General features: G+C 39.8%; 1 protein-coding gene across 1 annotated transcript in view; it reads left to right on the top strand.

Moving 5' to 3' along the window:
• Positions 895-24,479, top strand: part of PSMB2 (proteasome subunit beta 2) — a 37,888-nt gene continuing 14,303 nt past the window's right edge. Inside the window, exons 1-3 of the mRNA XM_021095920.1 lie at positions 895-1,122; positions 6,364-6,486; positions 9,628-9,698. Of these exons, the coding sequence (XP_020951579.1) occupies positions 1,032-1,122; positions 6,364-6,486; positions 9,628-9,698 (285 nt within the window). The 5' untranslated portion in view covers positions 895-1,031. The remainder of the gene's footprint in view (positions 1,123-6,363; positions 6,487-9,627; positions 9,699-24,479) is intronic.

Below are 24,479 nucleotides of genomic sequence, written 5' to 3'. Positions count from 1 at the left end.
GGCTGTCCCAAACTCAAGCTCTGTGTTCCTTCATGGGCAGAGAGCTGGAAGAAACATTCCTAAGAGAGTAAGGACCACCCATTTCTGCAGAAGCAAGTGAATTGTATAGCTGTTTTTGTAGATACAATTGCAACCAGTTTTCCATTTCTGAGGAGGTTAGTAAGGCTAGCATGGAGACTCAACTGTGAAACTATTCCAATGTCAGAAACTGATCATGGAATATTTCAGTCCCCCCCCCATCCCCCGCAATGCCTGCAAGATATAAAGGGATGGCTGTGCCTTCTCCTATTAAAAAATGAGTGATATGTGAGCCTTGAGAAACACTCAAATAACAGATGTGTATAAAATAGAAAGTGAAAGTGCTTCCCTCAAATCACTGTTACCAGAAATAACTACATATAATTTGGGGTTGGAACGTCTATAAATAGACCTTTCATGATTTTAGTTTTCATGCTTAGATCTTTAATACAGCCACATTTTACCTTTATGAAGCATGTAACCAGGGCTCCTTTCAAAGGCTCTTTTTCCAGTCTAATCTAGTTTGCAGGGAAGGGGTTCCTGGGATTTACCGAGGAGAGAATGGAAACGGCCATCTAGGGACGTATGCCTTTTGGCACACACATGTACACTTTACATACGGTGCGTGATTTCCTCCCCAAGTGAGTTTTATTTTTATTTATTTTTTTAAATTACTTTTATTCTTCCATTATATTTGGCTTCCCAAGCGAGTTTTAAATTCTGTTATAAATAAAGAAACGAGGCATTACCGAAGGTAATTGGCCTATGCAGTCCAGATTTCAAGACACGACGTATAGTCACAAAGCGATAACAGACTTTAAGCCACCAATCGCCACGCCCACCTTCCAACCTCTCGCGACAGTTGAACGTCATCTAGGAGCGCCGGCTGCCGGGAAGGTCGCGCGGCCTGCGTCGCGCGGAGCTTCGCTCGGCGGTGCTGTCTCACCGGTGAGGCCGAGAAGTCGGCCAGTCCCGCGCTCTGTCGAACCTGCAGGCCCGGGCCTCCTGTCACTATGGAGTATCTCATTGGCATCCAGGGTCCCGACTATGTCCTTGTCGCTTCCGACCAGGTGGCAGCTAGCAATATTGTCCAGATGAAGGACGGTGAGAGGAAGCAGGGGAGGCCCTGCTGGGCCTGGATTTAGAGGCAGCGGGGGAGGAGTCGGGGTAGGGGTGGGGGTGAAGGGGTTTGGGGTGAGTACCAGAAAGGTCTGGGAGGTGAAACCCCGCCTGCCTTGGTCTGCGCTTACTTAATTTTAGAATTAAGAGACAGGCAGACAAGTTTAGGGCCTTGACTTTCGTTCTTCCCAGGGCTTCTGAGTCAGTACTTGCTCTGGCTTTTGCTGAATGCTTGGTAGGCGAGAGTTGCTTAATGGAAAATAGTTTTTAAGTGTGTAAGCGCCAGCCAGCTCCAGGATCCCTAGACCCCCAATCTCTGATAAATTTCCTCTTATCGCAATTGATGAGGTCAGTTTGATGGCAGCAGCAGGTGCTCCCAGGGAGAGTGAAAGAGACTATGGGGCTAGAAATCTGGCAGTTTCCATTGACTGACTATATCTTCCCCTGTCTTAGCGCTGATCCTTCTTTTCCAGGGCATTGGCTGCCACGTTTTCCTTCTATTTAAGTAGTTAGAGGACTTAGAAAACTGGAGCCCTGTCACTTACTTGCTTTATGACTTTGTGCAAGTTATTTTGCAGTGCCCAGATTTCCTCATCTGCTAAATCAAGTTAGTAATAACAGCCTCAAAATCTTGTTGCAAGGATTGAGTGAAGAAGTTTTGTGCAAATGTTTAGCACCGTAACAAATACTTAGTAATAAACATACCAAGCACTTAGGTATGTATAATTTTAAGCAACTTATATTAATTCATTAACCCTTTGAGATGGGCACTATTACATTGCCACTTTACAGAGTACACTTTACAGGCAAAAACGTTGAGAACCTTGCGTAAGGCTGCAAGTGGCAGAACCCAGATTAACTTGTGCAGTTTGACTCCCTATCTTTTGCCATAAGTGCTATACTATACTGTCTCCCTAGTTAGTATTTTAACAATGTTTAAAAGATTTTTGGTTGTTGATCTGCAGAATCCAAGAGTAGGTTTTCATAAACATTACTGATGTTGAAAAATTGTTACTCTTTGCAGATGATTTGATGTTCTTTTGACAGATAGGTTTTGGGCACCTGTATGTTCATTACAGTGCTAGGTGCTGAAGGAATGCAAAGAAGAGTAAGATGTGGCCCTAATCTGGACGTTTCAGTTTAATAAAGGATTCAGATATATGTACAAATAATTTAACAAGCTAGAAAGTGATCCTGGAGTTCCCGTTCTGGCTCAGTGGAAACAAAGCTGATGAGGAACCATGAGGTTGTGGGTTTGATCTCTGCCCTTGCTCAGTGGGTTAAGGATCCAGTGTTGCCATGAGCTGTGGTGTAGGTCGCAGATGTGGCTCAGATCTGGTGTGGCTGTGGCTGTGGTGTAGGCCTGTGGCTACAGCTCTGATTAGACCCCTAGCCTGAAAACCTCCGTATGCCTCTGGTGCAGCCCTAAAAAGCAAAAAAAAAAAAAAGAAAAAAAGGAAAAGAAGAAAGTGATGCTGCATATAAAAGATACAATCAAACTTCAAACTTCTTGGGTAGTGCTGAGGAAGCAGAGATTGTTTTTAGGTAATCCAGAGGAGGAAGAGATTCTAGTTGTAGAAACTGGAAGGCTTCGAGGGCAAATGCCAATTCATTTGGGGCTTAAGGAATGAAAAATTAAGTTGTTAAACATCTATGGTATGGATTGTTCCTCAAGTCAAATTTCTTTATGAAAGTCCATGATTAATTTGTAGAAGTTTTATTTGTAAACCGAGTTTTCCAAAGGAGTCAGTTTATTTTTTTGAGGGTAAATCTATCCATTACTTTGAAGACTGAGGCCTTTGACATACAGGTAAGTTTAGCATGAACTAGTGTCTAGATAGAGCAATAACCAAGTCAGCATAGGTGTTCTGTTTCATCACAATAATGTGTATGAAATCAATTCAAAAAATAAAATGTATTTTAAGCCCACTTACATACACAGTAGTTCTAGGTGTTATAGGGTTTGCAGTGTGTTGGGTATAATCCATAAAGGAATCTAAGGCGTTAAGAAAACAAGGACCTAATACTTTTTTGGGTTAAAATGATTTTGTATAATAAAAGAAGTATCACTAGTATTAGGTTATTTTTATTTTTTATTTTTTTTAGGGCCGCACTCAGCCCTAAAAAACGGAGGTTCCCAGGCTAGGGATCCAATCCAAGCTGCAGCCACTGGCCTGCACTACAACTCATGGCAACACCAGATCCTTAACCAACTGAGCGAGGCCAGGGATGGAACCTGCGTCCTCATGGATGCTAGTTAGATTCGTTTCTGCTGAGCCTTGACGGGAACTCCAGGTTAGTTTTTGTGTGAATGGTTTTAAGAGTAAATCCTTAAGGTAGTCAGAGAAAAGAAATCACTGTGGTATAGAATGATAGATTTGAGTTATTGAAAAGAATGGTTCAGAGTTCCCGTCGTGGCGCAGTGGTTAACGAATCCGACTAGGAACCATGAGGTTGCGGGTTCGGTCCCTGCCCTTGCTTAGTAGGTTAACGATCCAGCGTTGCCGTGAGCTGTGGTGTAGGTTGCAGACGCGGCTCAGATCCTGTGTTGCTGTGGCTCTGGCGTAGGCCGGTGGCTACAGGTCCGATTAGATCCCTAGCCTGGAAACCTCCATATGCCGCGGGAGCGGCCCAAAGAAATAGCAAAAAGACAAAAAAAAAAAAAAAAAGAAAAAAGAAAAGAAAAGAATGGTTTGAAATAATTGCACTCAGCTCTCTCTCATCTTCCCTGTAGTCTTTTCTGATATAAAAATGTTTATGATAGAAGCTTTGGAATTGTCTGAGGACTTTTTCCTTCTTTCATTTCATGAAGTAACTTTGTCTGGTGGGCAAGAATGCTGAAAATATGGAGGTTCCCAGGCTAGGGTCAGATTGGAGCTACAGCTGCCAGCCTACACCAGAGCCACAGCAACACCAGATCCAAGCAGTCTTTGACCTACACCACAGCTCATGGCAACACCAGATCCTTAACCCACTGAGCGAGGCCAGGAATCTAACCCGCAACCTCGTGGTTCCTAGTCAGATTCATTTCTGCTGCGCCACAACAGGAGCTCCGCAAAAGAATAACTTTTTTTTGGTCTTTTGTCTTTTCAGGGCTACACCCGCAACATATGGAGGTTCCCAGGCTAGGGGTCTATTCAGAGCAGTAGCTGCCAGCCTATGCTGCAGCTGTAGCAACACCAGATCCGAGCCATGTCTGTGATCTACCCCACAGCTCATGGCAGTGCCAGATCCTTAACCCCTTGAGCGAGGCCAGGGATCAAACCCGCAACCTCATGGTTCCTAGTCAGATTCGTTTCTGCTGAACCACGACAGGAACTCCTGAAAATGAATAGCTTTTTGAGATTCATTTTCTCCAGGTATAAAATGAGAGTGATATCTCCAATCAATTTTTTGTAAGATATTTTGATACTATAGAGGAGGTATTTCCCAGGTATTTATTAAAATAGCACACATCTTCAATTTGGTTATATGCCACATTTCATTTTTCTTGTCTCCTGACCTGCATAGAGTTAATACATGTAATATTACCATTTTATACACTTGGAAACATAATTTGGGCACATAATTGGCCCAGATTCATAGTGCTGAACCAACATTATAACTAAGGTCTATTGGTTTCAGTCTCTTTGGCTTTGCAAAGTATTGTACACTGATGTTTATTTTGTTGTTCGTATGTATTACATATGGATCTTGTAAGTTCTTTTTCAGGGATTGGAAATTGCCTAGAGCTACGTGGGCTGTTTCCTGAACAACTCGGAGCCATTAGCATCTATCATTTTTGTTTTTATATTCCCCTTCACCAGTCACTGGACACACAATAGATGTTTAAAAAATACTTTTGGCCTTGAGTTAAGTTCATTTCCAAATTGAATGGTTTACTGTCTCAAAATTTAGCATTTCTTTTAAGTGTAATATAAATTCTTTGTAAATAAGCTCCCCCACCAAATTAGAACAGCTTTTTTTCTCATTATGATAATGAAGCAAACTTATCAAGTAATGTTTTCTTATAAAGATGATGCATATTAGGTATAGACCTTTTAGGAAATACTCATAAGCAAAATGAAGGAAATAAAAATTGCCCATACTTTTGCCACCGGCAAGAACTCAGATGCCAATGGTATATAATACTCTTCTGGTTCTTTTTCTCTGCATAGATAATATATCTATAAGTGAATTTTTTTCTTTCATAAACAGGTTTGCAAATTAACAGTCTTTAAATCTCCTGTAGCCTGTAACAAATAAAAGTGTGTTTATTTAGGAGTTTCCAGGAATTTTATACTATCTATAGACACATTTTAAGTGGTTTTTTTCCCTCCCCCCCAAAGTCTAAGAAACCATATTACTGGTATCTACAACCCTCAACACTTGTAAAGTATTTGACTGTAGCATTTTGTTTTTTAAATCCCGTTAAAGAGATTTTAACATTTTAGAAGCTTTCAAACAGGAAATATGTCTCCCAGGGAAGATTATTCAGCACTATTTGAAAAATGGAAAGTGAAAGTAAGATAGGGAGATTTAGCCTTTTTCTGAAGCTGTAAACTGAATATTGAGTTTTCTTCTTGGGGCACTGATTGCTATCTGAATATTTATTTATCTATTTAATCTGAATGAATCTGGTTCAGCTAGATAAGATTAGAGTTATTGGTATTTTTGAGGTATTTTAAAATAGCTTAGTGTTACAATATTTGTTAGAATTTTTGCTTTGGCACTCATTTTAATTTTCTCTTTGCTTTAGAAATGGAGTTGGTTACTTATATTCTCAGTTGGTTTTTTTGGTCTTTCTTGAGATGGTTCCGTTGCAGTAGCACCGGTCCTTTTCATATACTCTTGTATGTGTGTATATATAATACCTAACATGTGTATTTATAGAGACGTTTCAGGGTTTGTAATTATGAGCCTAAAGTAATGGCCATTGGCTTGGATTCCTCCAGTTTCTTTGTCCTATTCCTTGCATTTCAAGTGCTTTAATGTTTTTTATGGGTGTTTTCAATTATCAGCTTTTACATGTATTTTCCAACTGAAATTGATATTAATAAAATATGTAGATGGTTTTAACATGGAGAGTGAGAGAGTAATTGATACAGTTGCCCGTTAAAATCTCCTAAAAACTGATTCATAAAGTTATTTGATATAGTAATTGATAAACCTCTCCTGGTTACCTATATAATAACAATAAATTTCAGATAAGGCAATTTCTAACACTGTGTTTTCTTCTTTGAGCAGATCATGACAAGATGTTTAAGATGAGTGAAAAAATCTTACTTCTGTGTGTTGGAGAGGCTGGAGACACTGTACAGTTTGCAGAATATATTCAGAAAAATGTGCAGCTTTATAAGATGCGAAATGGTGGGTAATACTTAGAATGTAGCTTTGGTGAGTTTGTCTTTAAATTTGTACTGAAAGAATATTCTTGGGAGTTCCTGTTGTAGCTCAGCGGTAGTGAACCCTACTGGTATCCATAAAGATGTAGGTTTGATCCTTGGCCCCTCTCAGGGGGTTAAGGATCTGCTGTTGCTGTGAGCTGTGGTGTAGGTTGCAGACATGGTTCGGATCTGGTGATGCTGTGGTGTAGGCCATCAGCTGTAGCTCTGATTGGACCCCTAGTCTGGGAACTTTCATACGGCATATGCCCTGGGTGCAGCGCTGAAAAGACAAAAAACAAACAAACAAAAAACAAAACAAAAAGAATAGGAATTCCCTTCTTGGCTCAGTGGAAATGAATCTGACTAGCATCTAAGAGGATGTAGGTTCAATCCCTGGCCTTGCTCAATGGGTTAAGGATCCACTGTTGCTGTGGCTGTTGTGTAGGCTTGTGGCTATAGCTCTGATTTGACCCCTAGCCTGGGAACCTCCATATGCCGCCAGAGTGGCCCTAGAAAGCAAAAAAAAAAAAAGAAAAGAAAAAAAAGAAAGAAAAAGAATATTCTCTTACTGGCAGGTCTCTACATGAGCAGACCAGTGTGGTCATATTTTTCTTTGAGTCTTCCTATCTTTAAAGCCTTATCTAGATCCTCTTATCCTAAAGATTTACAAAAATCACAGAGCAGAAAAGAGAATTGTTAAAACACTGATACCTGGGCGATAAAACTAACACTATCTTGAAAAATGGGCATGTTAATATCAGACTTTTAAGTGTTAGAGAATGTGATAGGAGCTAAAGTATATCTGAAATCTCAGAGCTAAGAGACCTAAGTTAAACTTGGTTTTACTATTTTTTTAATATGATAAGTCACTTATCCTTTCTGGGCCTTTATTTCCCTTATTTCTCAAATGGCATTATTATAATAATATTAATGAATAATGCTTATGAAAATGCTTTGTAAACTTTAAACTCTGTGTAATTATAGGATATTTACTGTGTCATAAAAGGGTTCTGCCTTGCCTCTCTGGCAGGTTCTTGTTTTAGGGAGATAATTAGGTATTTTGTGAGCTCCATCTGGGGCTAATGAACTTATATCTACTGGAAAAGCCTGCCTGTGAAATAATACTTGCTAATGGCCCTCTGATCCAGGGAAATTTATAGTGACACTGTAGCAGAAAGAACTTTCCTTCCTGTTGCTTACTTCATAGTGTAATAACACTGTTGTACACAGCACCGGTATAATGTGGCACTGTAAAGGAGTTTAATTTGAATATAGTTGTATGTGTAAAATGACTAGATTTGATACATTCATATAGTTTTCTAGACAGCAAATTTAGCTTCATGCATTCAATTCTGTAAATTATTTTGAGGGCCTCATCTCTGTTAATTACTCTGCCTAGTACCACAGAGAATTGAAAGACAAATAAGACTTAGTTCCTGCCATGCAGGAAACTAAAGTACATGGTACTTAGGTTTAAGCAAATTTAAAATATTTCAATAATTATTTTTTAGTGGTTCTACTTTTTCCCTACATGGCAGGTGAATGAAGCCAATGTTTCTTTTTTTTTTTTTTTTTTTTTTTTTTTTTTTTTTTTTTGTCTTTTTGCCATTTGTTGGGCCGCTCCTGCGGCATATGGAGGTTCCCAGGCTAGGGGTCTAATCGGAGCTGTTGACACCAGCCTACGCCAGAGCCACAGCAACGCGGAATCCGAGCCATGTCTGCGACCTACACCACAGCTCACTGCAACGCCGGAACCTTAACCCACTGAGCAAGGCCAGGGATCGAACCCGCAACCTCATGGTTCCTAGTCGGATTCGTTAACCACTGCGCCACGACGGGAACTCCCCAATGTTTCTGAAGTACAGTCAGTAGAGCAATGCTTCATTGTCCTGTCCCAGGAAAGGGAGGAGGAGTAAAAAAATTGTCTGTTACATAGCTGTTAGGGTCTAAAGTCAGTACGTACCACAAAAATTGCATGTGCTTAAAATTGCCCTTTAAACCCCTTAAATTGAAGTTCCCGTCATGGCGCAGTGGAAACGAATCTGACTAGGAACCATGAAGTTGTGGGTTTGATCCCTGGCCTCACTCAGTGGATTAAGGATCTGGCATTGCTGTGAGCTGTGGTGTAGGTTGCAGATGAGGCTTGGATCCTGTATTGCTGTGGCTGTGGTGTAGGCCGGCAGCTGTAGCTCCGATTAGACCCCTAGCCTGGGAGCCTCCATATGCCATGGGTGTGGCCCTAAAAAAGACACCCCCCTCCCCCGAAAAAAACCACTCTTAAATTACCTGTCAAGTATAGTTTTGTGTATGTAACCTATACAGTATTTTTTTTTTTTTTTTTGCTTTTTAGGGAAGTTTAGTTTAGAACATTGTAGGAAATAATTACATACTCCCTTTCCAAGCCGACATTTTCTGTGTGGGTCTGCTGAATTGTGGGTCATTCTTGTGACTTTTGACACTAGCCCCATTTTACAGGTGTTAAGTTTCAAAGTGAGTGCCTTGTTAATGCACCCCTGATGCCACTGGTCTGGGTTGTACTTTCGTTGACATTACAACTTTATTTAGAGGTTTTATGCTCAAGATACTCTATTTTTAAAATATTGTAGATAGTGATAGGAACATTTTTTCCCCTGTGGCTTGAAAATTGTATTCTTTTTGAAAATTGTATTACACTTAATAAAATTGCTTTTTTTTAAAAAAAAGAAAACCTTATAAAGTGTGATTCTGAGGCTATTCTGATTTCTAGCCTCTCTTTTCCCAATCTTTTTTTTTTAATAAACTAAAAAAATTGTCCTCTCAAGACCTTTCTTTTTTTTCAACACCTGTATATATTTATACCTCTTTCCTTCTACAGAGGAAACCACAGTTTGTGGATGAATGAATAGCTTAAGCAAGGCTATGAATTTGATCTCACCATAGAATAGTTACCTTGGTTCTGTTTTATGGCGAGGAATTACTGTCAGTACTAACTAGCTGTTACAAAATGTTGACTAGAAGTACAGTTGTGCTCCTCATCCTGGTGTCCAAAGGGTGGTAGGCTCTAAGAATAGGAGTAGTGGAATGACTTGGATACTGATAGTCCTTCTGCTTCACTTTAAATATGATTATTTATCTCTTGTACCAGGTTATGAATTGTCTCCCACAGCAGCAGCTAATTTCACTCGTCGAAACCTGGCTGACTGTCTTCGGAGTCGGGTAAGCAATATAGCAGGCAGCCTTAGGAGCAGAAAAATCAGCTGCTTTTCTACTCCTGTTACACATGAGTGGTATTTTTGCATTTCTTTGGACTTCTGAGCCCTTCCCATTGCTACTTTTTCATTCTTCAGTCTCTTTGGATTTATTTTTTTTCTTTCTGAGTTGTTGCTAATGAAAGCCCAGAGAGTGAATATACATTCCCAAAGAATTTGGATGGAATATACCAACATGAAGGCCCTGTGATGGCCTTTAAAATTTTTTCTCACTGTTTTCATAGCAAGCCATATTTCTTAATTCCTGTGGTTGAAGGTCCTTACATGGTAGTGGAGATGAAGCCTTGAAAATAATCATACAAATTTCATTTTGAGATTAACTGTATCTTTCTATGAGTGTTCTTGTCAAAGCACACAGAATTGTTCTTCCTCACTTATTCTGGTCTTGTTGTTATCTTAGAACTGTAATAGCATATTTTTTGTTTGTTTGTTTTTTTGTCTTTTTTGTCATTTTTTAGGGCCGTACCCACAGCATATGGAGGTTCCCAGACTAGGGGTCTAATCGGAGCTACAGCTGCTGGTCTGCGCCACAGCCGCAGCAATACAGGATCCAAGTTACGTCTGCGACCTACACCACAGCTCACGGCAACGCCGGACCCTTAACCCACTGAGAGAGGCCAGGGATCAGATCCACAACCTCATGGTTCCTAGTTGGATTCTTTTCCACTGCGCCACGATGGGAACTACAGTCATAGCATGTTAATAGATGCAACGTAAGTTAAAGATTGAATGAAAAAAGGAAGAAAGGGGAAGAAAAGGATTGAATTGTGTAGGATGTGCCAGGAAAGTTCATATGATTGCTAAAGGTATGTATTGTTCCCTTCCCACAGGGACTGAGTAAATGGAGCCTTACCATATTACCTTTCCCTCAGTGCCTGTTTACTCATCTATGAAATCTAGATAACATCCTAACCCCACAGGAGTGCTAGGTAAATGAATGCTTGTAAATCATAATATTTAACATTCATATGACTTTTGCCCAAAGCATTTTGCTTAATAATTTAATCTACTCACTATTCCACTGAGATATATAGTAGTTAATTCTCTTTCAGTGGTATGGAATGAAAAGCATAAAGTAGCAAAGGTATTAGCTCCAGGTCAGGCGGAAGCTACACTAATGGTGCCATAATTACTTGTCTGTTCCGTTTTGACAGCTCATTGGTTTTCTAGTAGTGTTTCTAGAGCTTAAGTGCTATTTGTGTTTTTATTACGGTTTTAATTTCAACTGCACTTGTTTAAGCTGAGTTATGACAGAAATTGAAAGAGTTTTTATTTGTTTTTTACTTATTATAGATCTTTAAAGCAGTTTATTTTCTAGTGCCTAATAATAATGGTTTGAGAACTTTCTCCATAAATAGAATTTCTTTTCTCAGTGCTAGCTTGACCAAGGCGGTTTTGCAGTATGAAGGATTATGAAGTTTGAAGAGAAGCTAGAAACATGTTGGATTGATAGGAGAAGACAAAATTTACATTTTTTGACCTAGGTAAAATGTCAGTGGCTTTTTTTGTTCACTCCTCTGTTGGAGAGGAAAATGGGTCAGATATGACCTTTGCTGCCACTTAAAAGTTCCCCTGGTATTCAGTAAAGAGTATGCTGTGGCTCGCCTTGTAAAATATTCCTCTGACGTGTAAGGCAGAACTGGAATAAGAATTCCAGCTTTGGGCACAGTAAACACTTTGTTACAAATGCTACAGACATTAAGTGAGTTAAGCTCCTTTTAGAATTGAGATAAAAGTGGCAGTGTGCTTCATGCAAATGTAGTGAATCCAGTTAATCTCTTAGCAGAAATGTTTGATGTTTTAACAAATAAATATCCCATGTAGACAGTGACATGGGGCTGTAGTAAACAGTGGTTACCTCTGCCTTGTGCTCTAGGTCCAATCTGTGCTTCCCTATCCTCCTATCAAAATAGACCATTCATATTTTAGTCATTTTATTATGGGGAGAAAGGTGATGGTAGTTCTTCTGTCTTCCTACTAAGTACAGAGTTACCAGATTTGGTACATTTATATGGTCACACTAGTTAGCACATGAAATTTATTTTGAGTCAGCTGGTTACCATGTATAACTTTGTGTCTGTAGCTCAAATTATTCGATTTTCAACTTGCTGTGTGCTGTGCTATTTGCCAGTCTTATGTAAATGGGTTCTTTAAGATGCATGCAGTTTAGCTTTGTGGTTAAACATAGTGTCAAGAATTACACTGCCTAATTTAAATCTTTGCCCACTGACTTGCTAGCTATGTGTCTTTGGACAAATTCTAAGCTTAATTTCCCTATTTATAAAATAATGGTACTTACTTCAAAAGAGTTACTATAAAAATTAAATGAGGTGGTCATGCAAAGCTGTTAGCACAGTGTATGCCACATATAATTAAGTAAATCACTTGTTTTTATGCTGCTATTAAGAAGCAATTTAACAGTTACAAGTTAGTCTCTATGGGAGATTCTTTGTTATGCTTTTTAGTTGAAAACTTATCTACTAGTAAAGAGTGCAATACTAATACTTGATAGGAAAAATAGAAATAAACCAACATCTATCATCTTTTATCTGCTAGGCTTTTTTCTAAATTGACCCGGTCCAGTATGGTAGCCACTAGTCATATGTAGCTATTTCAATTTAAAATAATTAGAATTATCAATAGATGAATGGATAAAAAAGATGTGAGATACACACACACACATTGGAATATTAGCTATAAAAAAAGAATGAAATTGTGCCATTTGTAATAGTGTGAATGGACCCAGAGGGTACTAATGCTTAGTGAAGTGAGTCAGACAGAGAAAGACAAATACTCCATTATCATTTTTAATTAGAATCTAAAAAATAAAACAAATATACATAACAAAACAGAAACAGATTCACAGATATAAAGAACAAACTAGTGGGGGAGGGAAAAGATTCACAGATACAGAGAACAAACCAACAGAGGGAAAGGGGGAGGGGAAAGATAAGGATATGGGATTACAAGATACAAACTACTGTGTATAAAATAAATGAGTAACAGGATATTTACAGTACAGGAAAATACAGGTATTATTTTATAATAACTTTAAATGGAGTATGATCTATAAAAATATTGAATCCCCATCTTGTACACCTGAAACTAATAAGTCAGCTATGCTTCAATTACAAAATTTAATTTAAACTTCAGTGCCATTCTAGATACCTATATTTGGGACCTTATTTAATGCTTCTTATTACACCATGAGTATTAATCCCATTTCACTTACAAGGATACTAAGACTGGTTAATAGAGGGTTAAATATTTCTCTTATGTATCCGAGTATACCAAAGGTGCATATATAGCCTGTTAAAGACTAAAGGAAGACTTTTGTTTGTTTGTTTTTGCTTTTTAGGGTCGCACCCATGCATATGAAGGTTCCCAGGCTAGGGGTCCAATCTGAGCTGTAGCTGCTGGCCTATGCCACAGCCACAGCAATGTAGGATCTGAGCCACGTCTGCCACCTACATCACAGGTCATGGCAAGGCCAGATCCTTAACCCACGGAGCAAGACCAGGGATCAAACCCACCACGTCATGGTTACTAGTTGGATTTGTTTCTGCTGTGCCACAGTGGGAACTCCTAAAGTAAGACTTTTAACTTCAACTACTGCACTCTTACATGCTGTCTCCTTTATTAATTACTAGACTCATATACAGTTATGTTCATACATTTTTGGAGGCATAGAATGTTCAGTTCTATTAAGAAGTCAAGATCCCCACATAGGATTATATAGTTAAGGTATAAATATGTGCCCATTGGAAAAAAAAAAAAAAAGAAAAGAAAAGGAGTTCCCGTCGTGGCGCAGTGGTTAACGAATCCGACTAGGAACCATGAGGTTGCGGGTTCGGTCCCTGCCCTTGCTCAGTGGGTTAACGATCCGGCGTTGCCGTGAGCTGTGGTGTAGGTTGCAGACGCAGCTCGGATCCCGCGTTGCTGTGGCTCTGGCGTAGGCCGGTGGCTGCAGCTCCGATTCAACCCCTAGCCTGGGAACCTCCATATGCCGCGGGAGCCCCCCAAGAAATAGCAACAACAACAAAAAAAATAAATAAATAAAAAAATAAATAAAATAAATAAATATGTGCCCATTGTAGGTGTTGAATAAATATTTGCTGAATAAATGTCATCTAGTTAGGTCTACTTATAACACTGAAACTGTTATTGTGCATTTATACACTAGAAGGGAATTTTATTAAAATTTTTTTTTTTTTTTTTTTTTTTTTTTTTTGTCTTTTGAGGGCTGCTCCCGTGGCACATGGAGGTTCCCAGGCTAGGGATCGAATCGGAGCTACATCTGCTGACCTACGCTGCAGCCACAGTAACGCTAGATCTGAGCCGAGTCTGTGGTTTAAATTCTTATGATTTGATTAATAATAGACTACGGAAGGGAGAATGATGAATAATGGAGCTATTTCTTGCTTGAAATGAATTACATGGCACATTTGGTATAGTCCATATGAGTGCCCTAAAATTATCTAGTATTATCCATGGAGATCTCCATTTTACCTGTGTGGGAACTGAGGTATGAGCCAGCCAGATTTGATACTCTTGGGGAATGTAGAGTTTGTGATAAAGCTTAGAGTAGAATGCCAGCTTCTATGGTGTGTAATCTTCAGGCTTTACTACAGCTACTTGCTGGGCAAAGTGTTTTCATAGAACCTTTTCTGAAGTGCTTGATGAGTCTTTGGTAATTTAAGTTTTTATGGGGCTATACCTATAAATGCTTAGCAAGTTAACAATAGAAACAGTGTTGTTGGAGTTCCCGTCATGGCGCAGTGGTTAACGAATCCGACTAGGAACCATGAGGTTGAGGGTTCGGTCCCTGCCCTTGCTCGGTGGGTTAACGATCGGTGTTGCCGTGAGTTGTGGTGTAGGTCACAGACGCGGCTCGGATTCCGCGTTGCTGTGGCTCTGGCGTAGGCTGGTGGCTGCAGCTCCGATTCAACCCCTAGCCTGGGAACCTCCATATGCCACGGGAGCGGCCCAAGAAATAGCTAAAAAAGACAAAAAAAGAAAAAAAAACAGTGTTGGAGGCCTTCCTGTCATGGTGCAGTGGAAATGAATCCGACTAGGAACCATGAGGTTTCAGGTTCTAGCCCAGGCCTCATTCAGTGGGTTAAGATCCGGTGTTGCCATGAGCTGTGGTGTAGGTCACAGACACGGCTTGGATCTGGTTTTGCCATGGCTCTGGCGTGGGCTGGCGGTTACAGCTCCAATTTACCTGGGAACCTCCATATGCGGTGGGTGAGGCCCTAAAAAGACCCCCCCAAAAAAAGAAAAGAAATAGTGTTAGAAAAATACTATCCAGCCTGGTCTAGTGGTTTCAAACTTAATTACATGAAGCTGCCTTAGGAAACTCACCAAAGAAGACCAGTGTGGTGACGCTTTAGATCTGCTTCATATAGATAAAATCAACTGTTATCTTTTTTTTGTCTTTTGTCCTTCTAGGGCCGCACCCTTGGCATATGGACGTTCCCAGGCTAGGGATCTAATCAAAGCTGTTGCTACCAGCCTATACCACAGCCACAGCAACGCCAGATCCAAGCCACATCTGCGACCTACACCACAGCTCATGGCAGCGCCAGATCCTCAATCCACTGAGTGAGGCCAGGAATCGAACCCGCAACTTCATGGTTCCTAGTTGGATTTGTTTCTGCTGCACCACGACGGGAACTCCAACTTTTATCTATTTTTATATCTAAGAATTCCATGTAAGATTTTATTTGAAAAAATGACTTCATTGTCCCTTTCCCACTAAAGTTTGAAATCTAGTGGTATAGTTGAAAGAGCCCTGTTTCAGGAGGTATGACAATAGCTCTCCCATGAGCTAGATGAAAAACCTTGGGAGAAAGACAATAAACCTTGGTGGTTTTAATGGTTTCTTCCAGCCCCCAAATAGCATGATTTAAAGATCTGATATCAGATTTCCCACTATGGCACAGCAGGTTAAGGATCCAGCATTGTCTCTGAGGCGGTGGCACAGGTTCAGTCTCTGGCCTGGTGCAGTGGGTTAAGGATCCGGCATTGCCACAGCTGTGGCTTGGATTCTATCCCTGACCTAGGAACTTCTTTATGCCACAAGTGCAGCCAAAAAAAAAAAAAAAAAAAAAAAAAAAAAAAAGATCTGATGTCAAATACTGCGGAACTATAGTAATCAGAACAACATGGTATGGGCACAGAAACAAACGTTTAGATAAATGGAACAGAATAGAGAGCCCAGAAACAAACCCACATACCTACTGGCAATTAATGTACAACAAAGGAGGCAGGACTATACAGGGGAGAAAAGATGATCTCTTTAGCAAGTGGTGTTGGGAAAGCTGGTCAGTTACATGTACATCAGTGAAATTGGAACACTCCCTCTCACCATATTAAAAAATAAACTCAAAATGGTTTTAAAGACCTGAATATAGGATATGACACCATAAAACTCCTGGAAGAGAACATAGGCAGAACATTCTTGGACATAAATTGTGCCAGCATTTTCTTAGATCATTCTCCCAAAGCAAAAGAAATAAAATCAAAAATAAAGAAATGGGACCTAATCAAACTAAAAACTTATGTGCAGCAAAGGAGACTATAAATAAACAAAATGACAGCCTACACAACTGGAGGAAATATTGCAAACAATGCTACTGACATGGGGTTAATATTCAGAATATACTAACAGCTCATAAAACTCAGTATCAAAAGAAAACCACAAACAAACCCACCCAATTCAATCAGAAAGTGGGCAGAAGACCTAAATAGACATTTCTCCAAAGATGACATACAGATGACCAACAGGCACATGAAAAGATGCTCAGCATCACTAACATTAGAGAAATGCAAATCAAAACTACAATGAGGTACCACCTCACACCAGTCAGAATGACCATTATTAAACAGTTTACAAATAGTAAATGCTAGAGTGTGGAGAAAAGGGAATCCTTGTGCACTGTTGGTGGAAATGTAAATTAGTGCAGCCACTGTGGAAAATGGTATGGAGGCTCCTTAAAAAAATAAAAAATAGATACAACAATTCCACTGCTGGGCATATATCCTAAAAAGATGAAAACCGTATTGGAAAAGATACATGCACCCCAGTGTTCATAGCAGTACTGTTCACAGTAGCCAAGATATGCAAACAACCTTAGTGTCCATCAATAAATGATTGGTTTAAGAAGATATAGTATTACAATAGAATTGTTTAGTATACACTATACAATATTACTCAGCCATAAAAAAAATGGAATATTGATGTTTGCAGCAACATGGGTGGACTTGGAGACTATCATACTAAGTGAAGTAGGTCAGGTAGAGAAAGACAAATATATGATGTCATTTATATGTGGAATCAAAAAAATAATACAAAGAGTTCCTGTCGTGACGCAGCAGAAACGAATCCGACTAGGAACCATGAGGTTGCCGGTTCGATCCGTGGCCTCGCTTAGTGGGTTAAGGATCTGGCGTTGCCGTGAGCTGTGGTGTAGGTCGCAGATTCAGCTCAAATCTGGCATTGCTGTGACTCTGGCGAAGGCTGGCAGCAACAGCTCCGATTAGACCCCTAGCCTGGGAACCTCCATATGCCGCGGGTGCAGCCCTAAAAGGACAAAAAGGCAAAAAACAAAACAAAACAAACACAAATGAGTCTATATACAAACTTACAGACACAGAAAAGAGGGGGGATAAATTAGGAGTATGAGGTTAACAGAAACAAATTACTCTCCATAGATAAGCAACAGGGATTTACTGTATAACACAGGGAACTATATTCAGTATCTTATAATAACCTATAATGGAAAATAACCTGAAAAAGTGTGTATATATTGTGTGCATATATATGTATGTGTATATATATATACACATCACTCTGCTGTACACCTGAAGCTGACACAATATTGTTAATCAAAACTATGCTTCAGGAATTCCTGTTATGGTGCAGCAGCAACAACTCTGACTAGTATCCATGAGAATTCAGGTTCAATCTCCGGCCTTGCTCAGTGGGTTGGGAATCCGGTGTTGCCATGAGCTGTGGTGTAGGTCTCAGGCATGGCTCAGATCCTTCATTGCTGTGGCTGTGGCTTAGGCTGGCAACTGCAGCTTCAGTTCGACCCCTAGCCTGGGAACTGCCATGTGCCATAGGTGCAGTTCTGAAAAAGCAAAACAAACTGCACTTCAATTAAAAAAAAACCTAATATGAAGACCTAACCAGACTTAAATTTTTTTATTTTTATTTTTCAGTGAAAGGGAAAGAATATATTGGAAAGAATTTCAGTTATCAGTCATTTCTAGAAGTAACTTTTCCTAGCACTCTGCCCTGGATTTGAGTGTGTTTGGCCTGGTTGTTAGTAGTCATGCATAGTGTACTCTTGTCCTAGATGAGTCCTGTTGCTTTGAGCCTTCTCTTCAAAGGACAATATTGTTCTTGTGCCTTTGGTGGCTGGCACAAAGGCATCATTTGTTTATTGGTATCAGGTCATGTGACCTTGTGAACAGATGGCCCAGGTGAAACCTTGATTTTGTAGGTCTTGTCCCCTAAACACAACCAACCATTTTGTTACATGTGATTAAAATATCACTAACAAGGTTAATTTCACAAGCTTTTTGGCAAATGTGGTTAGCAGGATGTGACATGACACAGCATTACTTTCTTTCTCTATGTGCCATCTCCCTTGAGGCCTCATCTCCCCTGCTCGCCCCTATCTCACCCATGCCCAGGCTTGCCTTCCAGCTCACCTACTCCAGATGGGCGGCACAGTGGGAGGACACTGGCAAAGGCAGATGTGTTTATTTTCCGGAGACAAAATGTTGTGCTGTCCCAGATGGCAGTGCCTTGGAGCAAATGGCAGCCTTTGACACTGCTGCCACGCAGCCTGGGCATCTTGACAGACAGAGCTGGCTTACTTTGGATGATGGAGAAATTGAAAATAAATAAATAAATAAATACCAGGATGTTCATCATGAAACTCACGGAATTTAAGTGCAGGTAGTATTTTTTTTAGACCTGCAGAGCAGTTTTCTTCCCTGTCAGACCTCAGTTAGCTAGCTAGCTAACTGGATTTTTGCCATGGACCAAGAATTATTTGTCTCAATAGAACATAAAGTACAAACTTAAAACATGTGACTACATTTAGATGGATGTTCAGTGGTGCTGCATAACACGCATATCCCAGGTCACATCTCAGTAGAGTCTCTGAGGATTGGGAGTGGCTCATGTCTGTCCCATTGGAGATACCGCTGTTCTGTTTTTAGTGGTCATTTTGATTATCTAAAGACCCAGGGACAGATGTGCCTTGAAGTTGAGATGCCTTTGTGCTTATAATGTTTTTCTGCCAAGAAGAGTTAAGAATTCTGACAGCTGCCCTTTTAAGCAGTTTGCTTCTATAGTCATTAGAACTTGACTGAGTCCATTAAGGAGACAAAGACTCTGATGTTGAATTGTTACACTACTAGTCTCCTAGGGAAAAAATGGCTTAAGAAAATCTTTCTTCGAAAGTTACTGGCTTTATCAGGAAACCTTTTTTCCTTTTTTTAAATATGTGCTGTTTTTCCCAGTCCTAGTGCTGATAGAGTTAGAAGTTTGCAGGTGTAAAGTCCTCCCCTCCCCTTCCCCATCTCTCTCCAGGGGGTTGTATGTGAGAAGGTGTTGCTTTCTCACTCAGAGAGCATGTATGTGCTACCCTGTTGGATGCCTGCTGTGAGCATAGAGAACCTGTGTTCTGGTTGAATGGAATGAACCTATTGGGTGGCTCAGATTGTGTGACCCCCATAATGCCAACTTCTCACTTAAAGCATCTTTCCTATCCACGATGGGGGTGAAGCAATATAGATAATTGGTCTAAATTTGTGTCATTTTGAAACTTGTGCCTTGAAAATTAGGTGGCTTCCTGTTAAAGTTTGGTTTAAGCTGCAAGCAGCGGAGTACTGTTTCACTAAGCAGCAGAGTGCTTAGTAAAATATGTTTACCGTTAGAAATACAGACTTACCTCACCTTTTAAGACTGCTGTAAACTGGAGTTGCTGTGAGCTGTGTTGTAGATTGCAGACGTGGCTTGGATCTGGCATTGCCGTGAGCTGTGGTGTAGGCCAGCAGCTATAACTCTGATTAGATCCCTAGTCCAGGAACCTCTGTGTGCCGCGGGTGCGGCCCTAAAAAGCCAAAAAAGAAAAAAAAAAAAAAAAAGATTGCTTTAAACCAGTGCCTTGGCCTGTGTGGGCATGCCTTCACACACACAGATACAAATATACACATGTACGCTGGCGTCTTAGTGTTTCTCTTTATCTGCCAGGACCCAGGATCATTCAGAAATAGGAATTCAGGGGCTGACCCAAAAAATCTGTTTTCTTTAGTCTCTCCCACAATTATCTAAAATGAAGGAGGGAGTTCCCTTCGTGGTGCAGTGGTTAACGAATCCGACTAGGAACCATGAGGTTGCAGGTTTGATCCCTGGCCTTGTTCAGTGGGTTGGGGATCTGGCGTTGCCATGAGCTGTGGTGTAGGTCACAGACATGGCTCAGATCCCATGTTGCTGTGGCTCTGGCATAGGCTGGCAGCAACAGCTCTGACTGGACCCCTAGTATGGGAACCTCCATGTGCTGCGGGAAGCGGCCCTAGAAAAGGCAAAAAGACCAAAAAAAAAAAAAAAAAAAAAAAAAAAATGAAGGAGAGTGGGAAGCCTTTAGAGGGAGAAGTAGTTGACTGTTCTGTTTCTTGACCACAGAGGTAGTTACATGTGTGTTCACTTTATTCATTAAGCTGTACGTGTATATTTTATGCACGTCTATGTGTGTTATTGCATAAAAAACATCTTACTATGTATATTACATGTACAAAATCCATAATCTAAAGTAGTTTGTTAAATATGGCCCAGAATTTTAGGGGAGTGGTAAAAGATTGAAATTGGTCCATGTTATGAAGACTTCGTTGGAAAAGATTTTGTGCTAAAAGCTGTGGACCTCTCTGGAAGCTTATTGGCTAAGAGGGGGTTATCATGATCAGATGAGATTTGGTTAGACCACTGGCTACACTTTGGTAGACCGTTTGGGGAAAATAGAAGGAAGCAGGGAGACCAATGAGGGGCGCACATGTCCATTGAAGAGGTAGGAGTAACTTGTGTTGAACCCAGCCTGCTAATAGGGAGCAGTGTGTTCTAATAGAAGGGCTTCTAAATAGTCTTTACTCAGGATTATCTTGTTGCTATTGACATCTGAAAACATACCATTGTGTATATCCTACATAGTCTTTTCCAGCAGACTTATAGCCAACTTATTTTTTTTTTTTTTTTTTCCGGTCTTTTCGCTATTTCTTTGGGCTGCTTCTGCGGCATATGGAGGTTCCCAGGCTAGGGGTCTAATCGGAGCTGTAGCCACTGGCCTACGCCAGAGCCACAGCAACTTATTTATTAACTCAGGGAGATGAATCACTCTGATGTTCAACATTCAGAGATATTCATAGGCATGCCTAGCACATACAACATAGTAATATATATTATTATATGCCTTGGAATATGCAGAGCATAGCTTCTGCACTTGAATTTTTTTTTTTTTTTTTTTTTTTTTGAGAACCTACTTAAAGGTATATGGAGTCTTATATTTTCCCTGGAAACTGCCAGCTCATGAAAAAAGAATTCAAGCGGCCTTGTTGCAGACATGGTGCTGTTGGTTTTACCATTGCACAATCAGCAATTTTATTTTGATGTTATTTAGGAGAAAGCAGTATTTTTGATTAGCAAGTAAAATTAATGTAGAAAACAAATACTGTGTTAACTAGTTGGTATAATAAGGCATCTGTGCCATGTTGCATTTCAACTCATTAAATTTCTAAACTTCTAATTACGATAAGATTACAACTTTAATAGGAGAACCGTTCAAACTTTGGGTTAGTGATGGCTTTAGAGAAGTTAAATTTATAGAAATTTCAGAATTATTGAGGGGGTAACTAAAATCTAATTTTTCTAAAAGTTGAAATATACAAAATATTTAATTTTTTGCTCCTAAAATTGAGATTCAGTTGACATTTGTTGGGCATCTACTACTTAACTAAATTTCCTTCTTCTAGGAACTTTTAACACATGAGTATTTTTCATTCCTCACAGCTCTCAGGCACATTCAGATGCGGCACTTGAAACCTCAAGGCCAAGTGGACTGTCTTTCATAACACACCTGTAAAGTGATAAAGCCACATTTGATCTTGAGTCTTCATTATTTTTTTCACAAAAACATAGGCCTAACTTTTGACTTATGGCATTTAAAAGCACATGTTTCTCAAATAATAATTTAAAAGGTGTTTTGCTTTTAAAGTTTAAAATGTTGGTTGTAAATGCAGTGACATTCTTGAGCTTAATTAAGTTCAAGGATTCATCCATTATAAGAATTTTTGCCAGTGTGTTAAGCAAAAACATTCAAACAGAGCTAGTCATTATTAAAAGAGAATGAAAAAAAGAGAGAATGAAGATAATTTTTACTATGATTTTGTTTCTGCCAGCATGAAGCAAGTATGCCAGATACACTTTCAGAGAATGAACTAAGGCAGAGAAAAAGAAATGAGAAACCTTGGTTAGACAGTCTCATTTGCAGAGTAGTTTCTTTTATTTTGCCTTGGGCCTCTGAAAATCAAAGGTTTGTTTCATTTGAGGCACAATTTGCTTCCTTATTTCTTAGTTTAGTGTGAGAATTTATAAACATGGACCAGTTTGTATTTTAGTGCAACAGAAGATAAGCCTCTCTGAAGCAGAAAAGAACAAGGGAAGTCATTCGGTTAACTTTTTTCTTTTTTTTAAAAAGCTGCATCTGTGGCACATGGAAGTTCCCGGCCTAGGGGCTGAATTGGAGCTGCAGCTACCGGCCTGTTCCGTAGCCACAGCCACAGCAACACAGGATCCAAGCTACATGTATGACCTACACCACACCTTGGAGCAATACCAGATCTTTAACCCACTGAGCAAGGCCAGGGATTGAGCCTATATCCTCATGGATACTAGTCGGGTTCTTAACCCACTGAGCTACAATGGGAACTCCCAGTTTAATTTAACTTCTCTGTGGTGAACTTCACTATAGTATTCTGATTCTAATAGGTTTAAACTCATACTTTTTTTCCCAGCCACAACATTAAGAGGAAACTATTTTCAACTTCCAATATCATACTTCATTTTTTTTCCGTCTGAGTGGCAACAGTAGGTAAAAAGACTGGTCCTACCCTGTGATCATGAAGGAGAAAAAGGCTAGTTTCTTCTCAGCTCCCAAGAACTGCTCTCTTCATCTTAGATGTTTACACTCTGAGAGATTAGCCTCTCTGCTTTCTCTCTCATTTTACTTCCTCCCCTGCTTTGCCTCCAGACCTGCCTCGCACCCCTTTCTCACTGGCGTTCTCTGCTTCATACTGAATCACTTGTACTTCCCCTAAACTGCTGTGTGTGTTCTCTCCTGTATCTCTGCGTTTGTCTGCTCCACCACTTTGCTGGTCATTCTCACCTGAATGTACTTCCATGTCTCCAAAGGCTAACTCTTAATTGGTAGTTAAGACTTAATTCATCGTTTTCTAGGGAAACTTTCTGTACTTCTCCACACATGTAAGTCACCCTCAGCTGCTTCTTGCCCTCAGCTGCTTCTACCTCTGCCCTAGTTTCTTGTTATAATTGTTTCCTTTATTGTCTTCCACAAGTGAAGCATAGGAGTATATGTTTGTATAAAGAAAACCTCCTGACTGACTCTTCATTCAGTTTCTTGATTTCAGCTGTATGTTATTTTTTCTTTCCAGCTATTTCTGAACAGCTCACCTTAAGCCTCATTGGGTCTAAATTGAATTTTTTACATTTGCTTTTCCACTTTTCTCCTTATTGAGAGTCCTGTTAACTCTTCTTTCTCCCTCATCTTCTATTCTACTAGTCGTTAATTCCTATATATCCTACCTCTAAATACATCTCATACTCCATATCTCCTCTTTCATCCCTGCTGCTTCTGCAGTGTTCTAAGACATGAAAAAAGCTGGGGAATGGGAGTGGTTTTCATAGGTTCCTCCATGGTTTACATGCCAAAGTTCATATTCTTTAGTCTGGGAAGCCAGTGACAGTATCCTCCCAGTTCTTGTCAACCATTTCCTCTCTGCCTCCTACTGAATCACCTAATTCACTGAGTATACATGATCCATATTCACCAAAACATTCTATGTTTTTTTACCTTCACATATGTTTTTTCCTCCATCTGAAAACTTTCCTACTCCTGTCTGCCTTATCACCTCCTTTCCAATCAAGTTTTCCATCTTCATCACCTGGCACAGTGCTTCTCACATAGTAAATGCTAAATAAATAACCTTTATTGAATTTATAACGTATTCACATTCTGCATGCAAAAGAGAAGTTGGTTGGGGCAGTCGCTCATTTCATAATTATCCTGTGCAGGCTCAGAGAAGTCCTGTAGGATTTGGTTGAAGGCTTTGATAAACTTGATATGTTTTTACTTCAGATGTAGTCACCACTATTATTAGAAAAAGAGATTGATGGGTTTCCTTAAAAAGGACTCTGTCAAAGAGGATTAATGACAAGGTACAAGTGATTCTGTATTGCTTAGGCATTAGGGATAGGTAATTCTTCCTCACCCTGTCCCTATCATAGATCCATAATCTTTTAGAGCTAGGAAAGTTATGTAGGACACAAGGACAGTTGGAAGCTGCTGAAATTGTTCAGATTTTTAAAAAGTGTTTGAAATAGTGAACATTGCAATTCCAGTGTAGGTACAAAGTATTTTTT

This window comes from Sus scrofa, chromosome 6 (genome assembly GCF_000003025.6).
Source record: "Sus scrofa isolate TJ Tabasco breed Duroc chromosome 6, Sscrofa11.1, whole genome shotgun sequence".
NCBI classification, from domain to species: Eukaryota; Metazoa; Chordata; class Mammalia; order Artiodactyla; family Suidae; genus Sus; species Sus scrofa.
This window is presented reverse-complemented; position numbering and strand designations above follow the sequence as displayed.